Below are 18,355 nucleotides of genomic sequence, written 5' to 3' on the forward strand. Positions count from 1 at the left end.
CATTAAAATTTATACTTTAAATGTAAATTATTTCTAAAATTATTTTTTTCTTATAGTTATGAAAGAAACAAGAAATGCAATTTCCTTATAGATGCATCCACAAGTTTTAGTATGTAGTATTTTTATTATTATTCAAATCAAAATCTTTTCCAATTCCCATTGTGATTTTAAGTATTGAGACTTAACAGATATTTTTATAACTAAGGGGTGTGCTAAGAGCCAAGTATATGATGCATGGCATTTTTGGTGGAAAGGTGACGCCAGCTAGCCATTGAGATGATATGATTATGTTAAGATTTGCATTCATATGGATATTGGACTCCTGCTGTTCACCCAGGCCGGCTACGGGACTCCTGGAGAGTTCCCATTGGTTGGGGAAGTACAGTAGGAGGGAGTTCCGGGGGAGGAGCTCTCGGCGGGTCCGAGAGGAGGCCGAGTGGGTGGAAAAAATCTTCCCGGGCGGTACCAGACATTGGCGGCAGTTTCAAAAAATAAACTTTGTTCCTGCTTGAGTGGCTCGTGATTTTGTGCCCAGCCAGACTGCGGCAGGGGTGGACATTTTTAAAATTGTGAACTGCTATCTTTCTCTTATGTGTATGCATACATATAAGTACATACACACATATACATAAACATACATATGTATCCCTACATACTAATTTCTGTGTCTATATACGTGTATATCTAATATTAGACATGTATATGTGTTCATAAACACATATTTATGCATATATACAGACACATGAGTATAATATATTGATTCCTGCCATTTTATTTCATGTTTTAATGAGCATCATCTACCATGATGACAATTTCTCCAGAAACCTTAATTTGAAAATATGTACAATATTCCATGTTTTGGATGAAATTTCAGATATTTTCTTTATCTGTGTGTGCACCCAGGCACCATTAAGCACAATGTTGCAATGAACATTTTTGTGAATAAATATCTCCATGCTCTTGCTGGGTGTTAATTGAGTTTAAACTCCTGCAGCATAATTTTTCCATCCAAGTATGAACTTTTCATCATTTATTAAGTTTTGCCAAAGCAGCCAGAATATTATGCCTTTTATGTGTGTTTGGAAACCCCATTTCCACCAATTGTGTGCATTTTCAATTATCAAAAAGAGAAGATAGCACATTCCTATTTTATTTTCATTTCTAGAAGTAACAGGACCATCATTTTCAAGTTTGCAATTATTATATTTCTTCTTTAATAAATTATAATTGACATGTACCCACCATTATGGTATCATACAGACTAGATTCAGTGCTTCAAAACTCCTCTGTACTTTCTTCATTCATTCTTCCTACACCTGAACTCCAGAAACCACTCATCTTTTTACTCTCTATATAGTTTTGCCTTTCCTGGAATGTGATATAACTGGAACCACATAGTGTACAGCTTTTTCAGATTATCTTCTTTCACTTAGTAATATGCATGTAAGTTTCTGCTATGTATTTTCATGGCTTTATAGCTCAACTTCTCTTTAGTGCTGAAAAATAACCTTTGGTTCTTTTACTCTAATATTTTATAGTTGCATTTTTACATTTCATCTTTGCTCCTTCTGGGATTTATGTTGGTGTAAGGAATGAGGTTGGGACTCAACTTACTTTTCCAAATAGCCAACCAGTTGTCTTAATGCCATTTATTGAGTGATCTGTCTTTGAAATGTCAGCTAGAATATGTACTGAAATCCCAGATCTACTTGGGTCTATTTCTAAACTCTTCAGTTTGTTTCATTGATCAGCTGTCTACTCCTACAGCAGAACCACACTGTTAACCACATTTTAAAAACATTCCACGTCGTTTTCAGTCCATTTGTTCTTTCATTGCTGATAATATTGTATCTGTGAATTCCCCAACCCATTTCCAACAGGTTTTTATTTGTATTGTATCTTGCCCCATCATCTGACAAAGATCCATCACTGTTATATTTAATTAGGGATTTGAATTTTTTTATCAATATAAGATAACCAACTCTTTCTCCCTTGAGGCTTTTGGCTAGAATTCTAATTGGATAGTTTTAAAGAAGTTTTTCATGTTTTCTTTTGATGTTCATCTCCCAAATATACTTTTTTTAACATTATCCTTTTAAAATGTTACAATTTTATTGAATTTCATTCAATCTGAATGCTTTTCACACTTGATAAAGTAACTTAATTATACTTACTGTTATAACTATTTGCTTGTGTTTCTGTCATCTTGTTTGATACATTGTGATTTGGCTACATTGCTAGTTACATTTTATTATTATTTGCATTATTAAATAAACTTACATGTTTAATATGAGCTTTTGGGGGAATTTTAAAACTTAACATATTTTCCTTCATATTTGTCATTATCTACATATCTACATGTATCAAGGATATTCTTAAAGCCTTATGTTGTTAGAATCTATAACCCAGAACTTTTAGCTTTTGAGTCTCTATGGAAGTCAACTGTATGTGCAACTTTCCCTGTGCCACACCTTAGTCTTTATTTTGTAGCCTCTGCCATTAATGATTCCTTTCTTCCCTCACACTTCTTTCCCTTCCTCATTTCCTTCCTCTTTTAACTATTTAATAAAATTGTGACATACATATAAGAAGGTATACACAAATATAGAGGACAAAATTAAATAACCAAAAGGAAATTTAACAAAATATGTTTTTATAATAACTGTTTAGCCTAGAAGTCTTTCTTGTGGCCCTCTCCTAATCAGTACCTCCTCCCCAATCACCAAGCTTTAACCAACACCCTGGCTGTCAGAGTATCCACTACCTAGATTTTATTGTCTTACTGCCAAAATATGTTTTTCTAAATGTATGTTATTTTTTCCCTGATTTCTGAACTTGATATCAATTAAGTTCTATAATACATAGACGGTCCCTAACTTATGATGGCTTGACTTAACAATGTCTTGACTTGATGATGCTGTGAAAGTGTACCCATCAACCATTCTGTTTCTCACTTTCAGTAGGTATTTAATAAATTGCAAGATATATTTATTTTATTAGAAAATAAGCTTTGATTTGATTATTTTGCTCCACTATGTGTTCTGAGCACATTTAAGGTAAACTAGACTCAACTGTGATGTTTGGTGGGTGAGAAGTATTAAATGCATTTTTGACATATTTTCAACTCACGTCGAGTTTATCAGGATGTAACCCTATTGTAAGGTGAGGATGATCTACACACTTGTTCATAACTTCTTCGGTTTACCATTACATTGTGAAATTCATCCACATCCACATTTAAAAAATGCAATTGTAGTTTCCAATGAGACATTTTCTTCATCCTTATTTTTTCTTCCTGTCTAACTTGTACTTTTTCTCTCATTGTTTATTATACTGTTCTCTTTATTTCTGGTTTTGAGTTGATTATGATGTGCTAGAATGATTTTCTTTATCTTTATTTTGTTTGGGGGCCCTAGAAGTTCTTGAATATGTGGGTTCATAATTTCATCAAATAATTGAAAATTTTATCCATTTTTACTTAAAAATATTTTTTTCCATCTGTTGTTCCCATACCTACTTTCAGACATTCTAATTTATGATTACTATAATTGGAATTTTCCTGCACATTGTTTCATAGCTTACTGATGCTCTTTTCATTTTTTTTCAGCTATTTTTTTTTCTCTCTGTGTTTCAGTTTGGATAGTTTCAATTTGGATTGCTACATCTTCAAATTCACTAATCTTTTCTTCTATAGTGTCTACTCTGCCATTGTTTTCCCATTAAGTGCAATTTACCTCACACACTGCTTTTCATCGCTATAAATTCAATTTGGGTCTTTTGATATCTTCCATGTCATGAATTAACATAATAAATACTTCTTTTAGCTTTTTAGAGATATGGAATACTGCTATGATAATTTTTAGCATGTTCTGCCATACTAATTATCTTATCTGAGCTGCTTCTGAATTGATTTATATTAATTGACTTTTCTTCTGCTGGGAGTCATATATTCCTGTTTCCTGTCAAATATTGTGAAGGATCTGAGATTTTGATCTACTTGCAAATTAACAAGTTAACTAGCCATGGTTCCATGGATGCTGACAAAAGACTTAGATTTCTGAGGTCGAAGATGAAGATGAAGAACAATTTAGTATTCAGATCAATAGCAGTAACCAGAGTACTTTTTCCCATTTCCTGAGCACAGTTCCCACAGGGTATTATCAGGGGGATATGTGATAGTTGCACACTTGGTGGGTTGTATCAAAGGGAATCTGGAGAATCTGGATCTTTTATTATGGACAAGGAGAATCTGGACCTTTTATTGTGGACAGTTAAGTATATCTGCTCTTTGATCTGGTGGGAGACACTACTCTTATCTTCTGAGGTTATCAGCAAGCCTGTTCTCTATCTTCCAAGGTTGTTTGCAATATAAACATTCTTGATACAACTGGTCAGAACACAGACCTCTGCTCACAAGATGTGCAGAGATAGGAAAGAGGCACAGAGAAATATCTTCGGATTGCTTCTTTTCATTCCTGGAAATTTTGTCAATTTTACTTTGTGGGATGTGAGATATACTTATATACTTATAAATATTCTTAAATTCTTAAATTCTGGAATGTAGCTAGGTTACTCAGAAACATTTTTTTAAATTTTTCTTTTTTTTTTTTTTAGTTGTAGATGGACAATACTTTTATTTTATTTATTTTTATGTAGGGCCGAGGATCAAACCCAGTGCCTCATACATGTTAGGCAAGGGCTAGCTATCTCTGAGCTACAGCCCCAGGCCCACACAGAAATAATTTGATCCTTTAATGTCTTAACGATTTAAGTTTATGATGGAGGATTAGAGTAGCCTTTGGTCTACTGCTTGTTTTGCTCTATTACAGAAGCAAAACTCTTCTGAGGTCCCTGTGAAGTAATAGCTTTTCCAGGGTCTGGTGGCAATAGGCACTCATTCCAGTTCCATATAAACTTCTGGTATAATTCCCTAAAGCCATTTAGCATATTTACATAGCCTTGGGTAGTCTCCTTTAAAATGTGCATGCACCAAAGAGTACTCAGCTGAAGACTACGGCATTCCCTCTGTGGATCTCTAAGGTGTCCCCTCTGTGGAGCTCTCTCCTCTCCATTACTCTGCCCTGAAAACTCTTGCCACTTTAGCTTCCCAGGATCTTTAGTTCTGTCTCCTGGATGAAAATAAGAGTCTGTAAAAGATCCTCAGTCCTGTAAGAGGCTACAGGACTCTGCCAGAGTTGGAGTCATTCTTCTCTGAACCATAACCTAGAAACTCTCCAGGCTGTCAGCTGGGGCAATCACAGAGCTCATCTCATTTCCTGACTCTTGGGGAAGCATGACTCTTATAAAATTTGAAAATTAATTGATACTATTACCTCCCATGACAATGAACAATACCAGAACATTTAAATTTATCTTATTCAGTAAATGTCATTATGGTGGAATATTTTAAAGCAATGTGTATCTTAATTCCCTCAAGGCATTATGATTATTATCACTATTGATTAGTACCATCAATATTCATTTTGATTTATCCAATTACCATTTACTTTGCTCTAATTCCTTCCTTTGTCTTTGACCTTCTACTTGGAATGAGTATGTTCCTGACTGTAGAACACCAGAAAGCAGTGATGAGCCATGCTTTTTATTTTGTTTGGCAATAGTCTTGATTAACCTATATTCTTGAAACATGTTTTTCCCTCCTGGGTTGAGAATTCTTGGTTGGCAGCTATGTTGCCATACTGTTATTTTATTTTCATTATATTTATTGGAAAATCAACTATCAGTACAAGTGAAGTTTGCTTTTTATAAGTTTTGTTTATCTTTGGTTTGTGCAGTTTTACTATAATAGACCTAGTTGTGGAATTATTTTTATTTATTCTGCTTTGAATTCAAAAGGCTTTTGGGACATTTGGCCTAATGTTCTTATCAATGTGGGAAATTTCTCATTATAGTTTCTTCAAATGTTGCTCCTGACCAATTCTCTCCATTAACATGTGATCTTTTCCTTTTTTTGAGCCTTTGCTATCCTTTTGCCCACTGTTTTTAGTTTGGATATATTCTTCTAACCTAACTTAGGGTTCACAAATTCTTTTTCATTTGCATCTAATATCTTATTAAACCATAAATCTATTCATTGAATCATTAATTTTAATCTCAGGATCTTTTATTTCTAGGCTTTCTTTTCTTTTCAATATCTAGTTCTCAGATAAAATTTTCAATCTTATCATTATTCCTTTATACAGAGTCTTCACCATTACTTTATACTTTGTACTTATAACCCTAATATTTTCAGCTCATGTGGGTCTATTTATCTCATTTCTTCATATTCTGTTTCATGTAATCTTATTTACTCATTTTGGTGTGGAGCTATTTTTTGGTATGTGTGTGCTAGATTTATTTATTTGTTTGTTTGTTTGTTTTGGTACTGGGGATTGAACCCAGGGGTGTTTAACCACAGAGCAACATTCCCAGCTTTTTTTGTTTTGAGATGAGTTTTCACTAAATTGCTTAGGGCATGTCTAAGTTGCTGAGGCTGACTTTAAACCTACAACCTTCCTGCCTCAGCCTCTGGAGTTGGTGGAACTATAGGTGTATGCCTCCATGCCCATCAAGACATTATATTTCACAAATTTGAAAGAAAAAAATGTTTGAAGTCTACAAGGTGCTTTTTTCCTCTAATAAATATTTCACGTGTGTTTTTCTCAGGTGCCTGGGGAGAGTTAATAATCTGAGCTGTTCTTAATTTAATTTGGGGATGGAGATCACTTGAAAATGGAAAACAGCTTTCAGAAAATAGATATACTGTGGGTTTATTCTTCTGGGATATGTATCTTTAGGTTTTCAGTCCAAAATATAGGGTGGTGGGTATAGTACGGTCCCTTTTCATTTTCATCAATAGGACTCCAGACAATTTTCTGCAGAATCAGCCAAAAAAAAAATGTTTACCTTCTCCTAAGGTAAAGAGCAGTTTTAAATTCTGGGTTTAGTTTGATAAGTCTTAGCTATCTTATCAACCCTCTGATGTTTTCTAACTCTGTCGTTTTTTTTTTCTTCCCCTCACACAATACATATAAAATAGATATGTGTATAATTTATTAAATAATACATATTATGTGTGACACATATTTCTGTGATAAACATAATACCATATGATATATAATGTAATCAGATAACATATCACATATACATGTAATATATACAGTTTTGTCTAAATTGTCTAGTTCTTTAATGAGAGAAATGGCCTACATTATTTTGACTTTCATTTCTGATAGTAGAAGTCTCTTCTTTACCTTTGTCATTTTTGAACAGCATATACTATAAATTTCAGTTAAAATATTTCGAGCTGGGCATGGTGGCACTTGCCTGTAATCTAAGGTATTTGGAAAGTTGAGGTAGGATGATCACAAGCTAGAGGCCAGGCTCAGCAATTTAGCAAGACCCACAACAACTTAGAAAAACCTGTCTCAACTGGGTGCCATGGCACATGCCTGTAATCCCAGCAGCTGGGAAGGCTGAGGCAGGAGGATTGCAAGTTCAAAGCCAGACTCAGCAACTTAGTGAGGCCCTAAGCAACTCAGTAAGACCCTGTATATAACTAAAATATAAAAAAGGGCTGGGGATGTGGCTCAGTGGTTGAGTACCCTTGAGTTCAATGCCTGGTAGCAAAAAACCAAAAACGAAACCTGTCTCAAAAAAAAAAAAAAAAAAAAAAGAATTAGGTGAAATATTTGGATGCTTATTTTGAAATAATTATGTTAACATTTTCATATATTTTATTGGTCTGACCACATAGTTCCTCTCAACTGTGCCTTTTTGGTTTTGGATTTTACATTCCTTCCTATATTTATTGTTTTTGTACAGGCCTTTGGTTAGTTCACTCAGAAAGGATATCTGGGTAGCATATTTTCTTAATCTTTGTATTCCTGAGAAAATATTACTTTTGACTCCATGCATGAATAATAACTTCACTAAATATAGAAACTGTGTCCTTTAGAGCTCTGGAAATGTTACTTCATTTTCTCTAAGCATTTGGGGTTGCGGAAGAAGAAGGCTAAAGCTAATCTGATTCTGGTGATATTACTTGTAACCCGATTTAGACTTTCTTGTATGCTTTGAAAGCCTTTATCATTGATCTTCAGAAATTCCATGAGGCTACGTAGGTGTCTGTTCTCATTTGAGTTTTCATTTTCTTTGCCTATAAATATAATGCATACTCTCATATTTTGGGCAGAGAAACTGGTTTGCATTAGGAAAACTTTTTTCCTATTAGTTTTCTAAAGATTGCTTCATTTGTTTGTTCTATTCGGTCTGCTTGGTATTCCAAGGATATGTAGATTTAATCTCCTGGGTTTATTCTCCATATGTCTCACATTTATTCTCATTCTTATCACACATTCATTTCAATAGTTGCCAAACCAATGCTTATAGAATACAGGCAGGTAACAATAAGCAAAATAAATGAAGCCAGCCTGGTACATAAATAATGGGTAATGAAGATTGTGGAAAGCAGAAACTCTATCTCAAGATGTCAGCTAGCAATCAGCTGGTGTTCAGCACTAGGAAAATACCTCAGAATTCAATTTTTCTCCAGAAAAAAACTCAAATCTGCTTTTGTAGATGGAATCTTTTCCAAGAGGAAAAAAATAACTATAAAAGCATCTCACAACTTACCATTGGGATGATCTTGGTCACACACAGAATGATCTGTTACTTCATTGTCTTTTATAATATTGTCATCCTTTGAAGAATCTGACAACAAACAAACATTTAATCAGCATTTTTAACTGAGAAATAAAAAGCACCTTCCAGTACTAACGTGGTAGATATTTCAGGGCAACAGAATTTATTATTTTTTTAAAAATAACCATTAAAATACTTAAAAGATTTTCATTAATAAATAGCTTTTCTTAAAGTAGCCTGTGAGATATACACACAAAGCTTACAAAGGTAGAGATGTTGTTGGGGAATCTGTTTGCAACAAAGTAGAAAATACAAAGCAGGATTCATACATCAGTGAAAGTGTTAGAATTGTAGGAAAGGATATGAAAGGAAGGCAAAATAGAGAAGATTAAAGGAATTTCTAATTTTAATGTTCTTAATGTTTCCAGTACTGTAGTTGTTCACATATGCAAGCCATGAGTCCTTGAAAAAATCAGAAATAGCACGTTGGAAATCCAGTGGTAATTATGATTATCTTTCCCAGGTACCATATGAGTTGCACAATAGCAATGAGGGAATGCAGACCCTCTGTTCTGAGCAATGTCATTCTTTCTCTCATATAGCACATTTAGGTATGGAATTAGCATACACTCATTTTTTGGTTATAGTATATACTATCTAGGAAATAACATAGCTAAAAGGATTCTATGAACTCTTGCAAAGCTAGAATGTTGAAAGAGGTTTCTCTGGAGGTTCTCCAAAAAGACACTGGATTGAGCCAGTGAATGGGTCAGCAGGAATGCATAAAATAGGTCTGTTACTCATTTGTAAATATTTATTAAGGGCTACCATATGGCAGGCACTATTCTGGGTGCTAGAGAGTCAATAGGGAACATACAACTAAATCTCTGCCCTCATAGAGCTTACAATCTAGTAGATATTTTTAAATAGCCAAAAGGAAGGTAATTCAAAAATATTTTAAACCCCCTAGTTAATCCTGTTTGCATGTGGCCACGGAGAAAGCTGGAAATGGCAGACCTACACCTGTATTGTTTAAAAATAAGTTCTCTACTGAGTTTGCATCTCTAAGTTGCATTTCAAGAGTGATGACTTAGAGTCTAAAATAATTATTCTTTCCTTGTTTCCCTTTCCCTCTCTTTCTTTTGTTCCCTCCCTCTCAAAACTTGGAGACAGAGAGCTTCAAACATTATGGTTTGGAATATTATGGGAAAATTTGTTTCTTCGCCCTGCCACAAGCAACATTTGATGGACAAGTGAGAAACCTGGGTAGTTAACATATGATTCAAATTTAATAACCAGTGAAGCAAATATACACCCGAAGTGTATGGTTTTAATTAACTGCAAATAATTCCCCCAAGGCAAATGTTTAATTATCTTCACTGCTTCTTATTTCTTTCTGAGACTGACAATAAGTTTAAAAGTCAAAATTTAGAAGCAAAACTGAGCATAGACACATTTTTCAAATTGTTATCTCACTCATGTCAAATTGTTTTAAACCAACTCCCATTAAAATGTGCTTTTTTAATTTTGGAGCTAACATGTGGACTGAAAAAAAATCCTTCAAATGCCTTTTTTCCTACATTAATAGTGAAAATAAACAATGATTGAAAAAGGAACTATCTCTATTAGGCTACAATTTAAATGTGAAAGTGTTTTAGTTTTACTCATTTATAGGAAAATGTTATCTTTTGATATATTGTCTTTTAGAACACTCATTTCAGTATTAACATTTTAGGATTATCTAAGATTTTACATATATTTGGAATTTATTCCTTTTCACTGAACAATAATTAATCGCTTTTTAACTTATATAAACAGTATGTTTCTGCACCACATATTACTTAAGAAATGTTTTTTAAAAGATAATTTACATTCATTTTTAAAGCTTGTGATCAAATGATTCACATGAGTGGAAAGCATTTGAAAAACTAATCACTGGGATGCATCTGTTTTTGTCACCAAAATCTGTGTCTTCAGCAAATTACCCTTTTCAATTTCCTTGGGAGATTGATTTAACATTACCAAGGCACTTTCTGAGCTGATGTTCTGTATGTAATCTATATAATGCATTTCATTGAATCCAAGATATCCTCAGTTGATATTTACAATATTATTTAATGGTACCAAATAAATACATGCTAAGATGTATCCTGATAATAAATTAAATATAACCAGTGAAGCGAGTATGCATTTCAGAGATGCAATATTTGAGTGTATTCTATGTGTGCACACAAATATACATATTCACTTGATGACAAGGACTTCATGTCAACATGACACATCTCCAAACCCAGTCTGTCTTGTATGTGAGCCTCTTCTTCTGAAATGGTCCTATCTGCATATCTGTCAATAACGTAGGATGAAAACTATAAGCTTGTGATAGTATTCACAAATAACCAGGTAGCTATGGAAGAATGTTCCTATAGATTTACTCTATTAAAAGGGCTATTTGAACTTCCACAGACTTTAGCAAGACTGGATTTGATCCTTTATGTTTTAAATCATTGATCTTAAAACATTATGCTTAGTTATAGGTTTGAAGCAGCAGTGTAGGTTTTCTGTTTAGGGGGGAAATGCAAGCTGCATGGTATGTGAATATGAAATAATTACTCATGAGAGAGAAAGAAAGTTTATCTGTTTGTTATGGTCTGAAAGTTTGTGTCCCCCTCTCCCCAAATTCATATGCTGAAATCCTAATCCCTAAGTGATGGCATTAGGGAGTGTGCCTTTGGGAGTTGAATAGGTCATGAAGAAAATTGTTCCCTTACCAAGAGGCTTGAGAGACACTTTATCTCTTCCTCTATGTGAAGGCACAGAAAGAAGGCTATCTGATGGGTGTGCCTATAATCCCAGCACTTTGGAGGTTAAGGCAGTAGAATTGCAAGTTTGAGGCCACCCTCAGCAATTTAGCAAGGTCCTAAACAACTTGGTGAGAGCCTGCCTCAAAATAAAAAATAAGAAGTGCTGGGGATGTGACTCAGCCACCCCTTGGTTCAATCTCTGGTATAAAACAAACAAACAAAAAGGCTCTGTCTATGAACTAGAAAGTAGGTCTTCAACCAGACATCATTAACTCTGCCAGCACCTTGATCTTGGACTTCCCAGTTCCTAGAACTGTGATAAATATATGTTTTTTGGTTGTTTACAAGTTATACAGTTTATGGAATTTTGTTATAGAAATCTACATGAACTAAGACACCAGTTCTTTTATTTTAAATTATAAATTATTATAAATACAATAACTAAGATGCCTATTACTTCTATGCAAGTTCTATTAACTACCCTTAAAAATGTAGTTGTTTGGGGCTGGGGTTGTAGCTCACTGGTTGCCTTGCATGCGTGAAGCACTGGGTTTGATCCTCAGTACCACATAATAAATAAATAAATAAATAAGATATTGTGTCCATCTACAACTAAAAAAATGTAGTTGTTTATACTAAATTCTTGTAGTACCTTATCATTTGGTCATGTTAAAAAACACAAAAGTTATTATCTAATTCTGATATTCAGTCAGTGTTTTTTTTTCTTTTTTAATAAATAGCAGAAACTAGAATTAAATTTATATGTAGATTCTGACTTTCAGAATCTTTGAGGTCAATGTCATATTTAAAGATTTTTTAAAATGCAATTATTATATCAAATATTCAAGCGAAAGGTCTATACATAGATATGCTTTGAAGATTAACAAGAATAAAAAGGAAATGCTTTCATAAATTTTTTTTAAAAACCCTCCCATAAAGAAAATTGAAAAAGATTTAAAAGAATATTTAAAATTGATTAAAATAAAATAAAAAACCCCATAAAATAGAAATTCCCCAAAGTAGGCTACTTTTAATGCAGTCAATCACACATATCCACATGGACTAGTACATGAATGGATTTAATCTGTGATGACAAATGATGAAACTACTGAAATTTTTATAAACATATCTATGCAATAAATCAAAATAAATAGTTATCTTTTCCCAAAATATTCACTTAGAACAAACATTTTTAGCCCCAGAGGATCCCTGGGTGTGCTCCAGGAATTCATAAAACCTTTTGACAAGATTTACAAAAGTGCATTTATATATTCATATGTTAAATTTGGGAAGGAAATAATTTTTGATCACATTCTCATGTGGATCTATGACCCCAGAAATGTTAAAAATAACTGTAAATATCTATATCTTAGTGCCTGTGATGCTGCCATTTTACAAAAGATCGTCAGGACAACTTTTGAGGTATTAGTCACCAAGCTTGATGCCCACTTCAAGAATTCATCAATGACAAATCTTGAACCTTTAAGGTAAATTTGACTTGTTAAAACAGCCAAAAAGTTATTGGGATGTCTCTAATGCATAAGGAAGATGATCCACTTGGCAAGAAACATTTTGTGCCAAAATTAGGGATAAATATAAAATATAAAATGATAGATGATTAACTCTCTTTGAAGATAATTTCAAGCCAGGAAGTCTACAAAATACTTCTAGTAAGATTGTTAACCCCTAACGACTATTTAGGACAGCAGGCAATCATTTTGGTATAGATGCTCTAACAATTGTATAAAATAAAGGTATACACAAAAATACACACACAATATATTGTTTCTCAGCAATGTGTAAATATCTAAATGAGTACCAGAGCTCAGTGCAAAAGTTGCACAGAAATGCAATCACCTGGGCTTCCTTTGATTCTTGAAAACTGATTTGATTATACCAAACAAACCATTTATCCTGGCCTGTTTATTGAAATCTCTAGTTTATTATGTGAAGCAATTAGGATAAAGTAATTTTTCCTCCATCTGAACGGGGGGTGCTTATCCACGGTAAACTGGATTCTATGCAGCTGTTTACAGTCTCATGGAAATTTCACAATGGCTAATCCTTTATATAGAAAAAATACATTCTATAACACATCCAGAATATGCAGATATCAATTATCTGAACTGTGCTGGGTCCCAGTGAAGTTGGATATACAAGGATGAACTATATTTACCTGAAAGGTATCTGGGTTCACAGACAGGACATGGCTCTGGGAGTCAGGGAGTCCAACAGAGCTATGGATGATCATTTATCTTCATTACGCTCTCATTAACCCCCCATTAAAAGGTGGCTAATCATTCCCAGAGTTCTGGAATCAAGGCCCTAACAGCTTTTGAAGCATAGCCCGGAAAACTACCATCATAGACAACCAACTTGATATCTAATTAGAAAACCTGTTCCTAATTCCAAACAGTGAACTTTGGTCAAATCTTAGGCTGAGAGGAATACTAGTAGATGATTGTGATTCAGGATTTAGAACTATGAACTGCATAACTCCATGGAAATCCATTCACCTTTCATAATCTCAAATTTCTTTAATGAGGAATGAAGGTTATTAAATTAGATGATCTAAGATAATGCTAATCTGAAGAATTGTTCAAATTATGTCTTTGTTCTGGACAACATCTCTCTGTAAATGTTCCCACTTTCCCCTTATTCTCTGACTACCAGTTGGTTGGTTCTCACTGAGAGTTTTATTGTCTACTTATAAAATAAAGGTTAATAGTCGGGGAAGAACTGTGGCATGCCACCAGGGCCGTACCGGCCCTCTTTAACTCAGCGACTGGATCAAGAATCATCACAATGTAAAACAGAACAGCTGGATATGAAGCTGGGTTGGACCACTATGGAAAAAGAAATGCTTAATTACCCTTTCCATCAAGTTAATTTTTCCCCTTTGGCAACGTAAACAAAGGCAAATCTGCTCTTATTTTTAGTTGTCTGTGACTTGGCTGTTTCAGTATCCTTGACCTCCTCTTTTTGACTCCTTTCTCATCTTGCCTGTCTCTACCTTGTGAAATCTCACACCAGAGGCTCTCTTGACATCACTTAAAATAAAGAAAAAAGTCTGGCTAGGCCACAGACATGAAATGTAGCCATGGTTCTGAATATAAAAAGGGATGGAGAGATCAATTGTATAACATAGTGCCTGTAGTTAAAAACAATGTAATGTATACAATTGTCCCTTGGTTATCTGCAGAAGATTGGTTCCCTCCTGTACCCCCTCAGATGCCAACATCCACAGATGCTTATAAATGATAAAATATACCTTTTATAAGACAGCGTAATATTTAATCTAGGCACATCATCCTATATACTTTAAATCATCCTGAGATTACTTATAATACCTAATATTATCAAAAAGGCTTTGCAAATAGTTGTTCTACTGTTTAGGAATAATTACAAAGAAAAGAAAGTCAGTACATGATCACTACAGATTCAATTGCTTTTTTTCTAGTATGTTGATCTTCAGTTGGTAGAATCCACAAATGCAGAGCCCACAGGTAAGGAAGGTTAACTAGAAAATTACTAGAAGGATAGATTTTAAGTGTTATTTCATAAAAATAATGGTATGTGAGGTAATGCATAATGTTAATTACCATTATTTAACCATTCTACAGAGTGGAAATATGCTACAGTTTGGATCTGGAATGTCATCCAAGATCCCATGTATTTAAAGCTTGGTCCTCAGTGTGGTGCTATTGGGAGGTGGAGGAAACTTTAAGATGTAGGGCCTAGGAGGAGGTCTTAGGTTACTGGGGATATACCTTAAAAAACAAAACAAAACAAAACAAAACAAAAAAAAACTATAGGACTTGAGTATCTTTCTCTTTTCACCCTGGGTCATGAGGAGAACACGTTTCTTCTGCCACATGCTCCTGATGCGATGTTCTACCTTGCCACATGTCCAAAAGCAATGGTGTCAATCAGCCATGGACTGAAACTGTGGGCCAAAATAGACCATTTCTCTTATTACATGGATTATCTCAGATATTCCTTATAGTAGCAGAAAGCTAACACATTTTTCAAAATATCATGTTGTACATTTATTTCGCCAATTGAGAAAAAAAAAATTCACCTACAAGCCTGGAAGAACAGAAGTGATTTGTTTGCATTTTGGTTTAATTGGGTCTGGTGATGAAAGGTTATTTTCACTGTACTACTGAGAGGACCTTTCCACTGGGAGAAGTGTAAAGGTTTTTTGTAGTGTTTCCTCTGAGCTCAGTCAGTCCGAAAGTGGGTTACTACTTCTCAGTTGTTCTATTTCACAGAGAAATAAGGCAATAGAAAGAATCTGTCTTCAGATTCACAAATGCTACAGCTTCTGGGGTTAGATTATTTTTATCCAGACACTGGCTGAGATGCCAGTACCCCCTGTTGCTGAGAGCCAAGGATTTCTGAGTCTTCAAAGCCTAAGTCATAGCCCACCCTGCAGGATCCTAACTTGTCCAAATGATATAAAGTGACATGTCTAAGAGACTAAGATAAGCTTTTGGATCCTTTGTGGAAGTAACTAATTCTATATGAACCTCAAAGACTTGGATGAGTTCCTGTTAGCACTTGCTTCTCTAACTAGAAGGTCCATTACCCCTTAAACTCCAATTAGGAAAAATAGAGGACAAATGGTAGGCTTTCATTTTCTCATGTGCTTATTTTCCTTTATTTTTTTTCTTTTCTTTTTAACTTTTCCTCAAGTGAGTGCATATTGTTCTACTATATGGATTGCTTCATTGTTGTTCATTTTATGAAACCTACCCTAAGTTATTTTACTATTGTCTGATCTCTTGGAAATTCAAGCTGAAACTTTTTTTTCTTTTTTTCCCCGCTATTCAGAATAATCCCATGTTATTGCTGTGGTGGAAGTCCAAGCCTCGGATTCACTTCTATCCTCTTTCTCTTGATCCTTTCCAGCATACTCTCTCTTCTGAGATCTAGACAGACTATATCTCTCTAGAGCTTGAGTACCTGCAATAGAAATAGCCCATACCCACTCATTCCCCTTTGGACAACCCTTGAAACTGCAGCAGATGATTCCAGTAAACCAGCTGCTTTCTGAGACTTGACTGAGACCATTACCATGAATGGACCAGAATTACCCAGGAGTTAATGTCCAGTATCTGACCCAAAAGGATTTAGGGGATATGCAATTTCCCCACCCCTTGGAGAGATGATTCTGAATATGTTTTATACACCTTTCAAAGAAACAGAGCCCCAGAATCCCTCAGCAGTAACTTGCTTGCTAATGTCATCCATTGATGGTTTTCCCTTCCTTGTCCAACTTCTTCATGACTTACCTGTGCTTCTGGGATTACCTCCCAAATAAACCACTTGCATACTATCCTTGTCTCAGGATTTGTTTTGTGGAACTAAAACTAAGATAGTCAAGATAGTTTCCTACTACTTAGTAGCAAAATGTGAATGTTCACCCTGTTTTCCTGACTTACAGTTTTCTGTTCCCTTATATCATGTTGCCTTTAATTAGGGCATATTGGGAACAGGGGCTGCCAACTAATAAGAGCCAGTTGGGAAAAGAGGTTGCTTTGTTTTGCCCCATATTACCCTGACAATCCATAAGCCACAGATGATTGATGAGGGATGGGCTCTGGAAGGACATCTACTGTTGGACCACAGCTACTAAGGTGAGCTGACATGAGAGTTCCACCTGCCAGGAGAGAAATGATCTTAGATTATGGTGAAGGGAATCAATTAGCTCTTGAATGGATGATCTTTGGAGAGGGTGTTGAGTCTCTAGGGAACTGTTTGAACAGCTGAAGCAGTGCTCAGGGTTCATAGCATAGTTTCCTCATTCTTTGCCTCTCTGACCAAGAGATTTTATCTCGATGTACCTTTCTTTTGTATAACTTGAAAGAGTCTAACTCAGTTTGTGGTTCTTGTAAATTCATTATCTAATTTTAATGTGCATATATTCTCTAAACATTTCTCAAGTGCTCTTTACAAATATTAGTTTAAGAAGGTTGGCATTCTTTTAGGTCCACTTTTGAAAATGTTCACATTTTTAGTCATTTCAAAATGTATAGTGTTCATTTGTACTCGACCAAAAACCTTACAGAAAGTTAAAGAGGGGAACTGCTTGGCTCATGCAGGATAAAACAAGTTCAGTAAATTTCATTTTCAAATATGACCCTGGTGGTAGGAAAAAAAAATCAGGTGACATCTGGTATTATAGGAAATGGGGTGTATAGAGGTATTTGCATGATGAGGACAATGTTTTGCCTCATAAAATGAGAAAAATGTGTTAAAACAAAACACTATAAAAGGATATTTTAAGAGGACCTTGGGAAGTATACTAAGGATTAACTTTAAAGTGTTATTCACTATTTCCAGGGGGATTTTATTTGAATTTGCTACTATCTTAGAGTAGGTTTAACTGTAAGTTTTAGAAATCATGGGCTGGGGATGTGGCTTAGTGGTAGAGTTCTAGCACAGCATGCACAAGGATGAGTTTCAACCCCAGCATGGAAAAAAAAGTATTAGAAATTATTCTAGCTTTCCCTAATGCAATGACTGACTGTTAGTTTGCTTGGGTTGTTATAACAGAATATTTTAGATTGGATGGCCTAAACAACAGACATTTATTCCTTACAGTTTGGAGGACTGCAAAGTTTAAGATCGAAGTGATGGTAGATTTGGATTCTGATGGAGGTGTTCTTCACAGCAGGCTCTGGTTGTGTTCCCACATAGCTCTTTCTTGGTGACTGTGCTTGCAAAGAAAAAGTTCTCAATCTCTCTTCCTCTTTTTATAAGGGAACTAATCCCACCATGAGGGCCTCACCCCTAATCCTAATTACCTCTCAAAGGCCCCATCTTGCAAAACTATCACTTTGGGAGGTAAAGCTTCAACAATGGTACAAATGCTAGGTGGATAATGCCTTTAACATTTGGATGCTAGC

At 34.8% G+C, this 18,355-nt stretch overlaps 1 protein-coding gene across 5 annotated transcripts in view; it reads right to left on the reverse strand.

Moving 5' to 3' along the window:
* Macrod2 (mono-ADP ribosylhydrolase 2) overlaps positions 1–18,355 on the reverse strand; it is a 1,986,218-nt gene that overhangs the window by 79,603 nt on the left and 1,888,260 nt on the right. For all 5 annotated transcript variants that reach the window (XM_071608715.1, XM_071608716.1, XM_071608713.1 and 2 more), the window contains one exon: positions 8,632–8,709. In XM_071608715.1, coding sequence (XP_071464816.1) covers positions 8,632–8,709 — 78 coding nt within the window. The remainder of the gene's footprint in view (positions 1–8,631; positions 8,710–18,355) is intronic.

This window comes from Marmota flaviventris, chromosome 2 (assembly GCF_047511675.1).
Source record: "Marmota flaviventris isolate mMarFla1 chromosome 2, mMarFla1.hap1, whole genome shotgun sequence".
Lineage (NCBI taxonomy): Eukaryota > Metazoa > Chordata > Mammalia > Rodentia > Sciuridae > Marmota > Marmota flaviventris.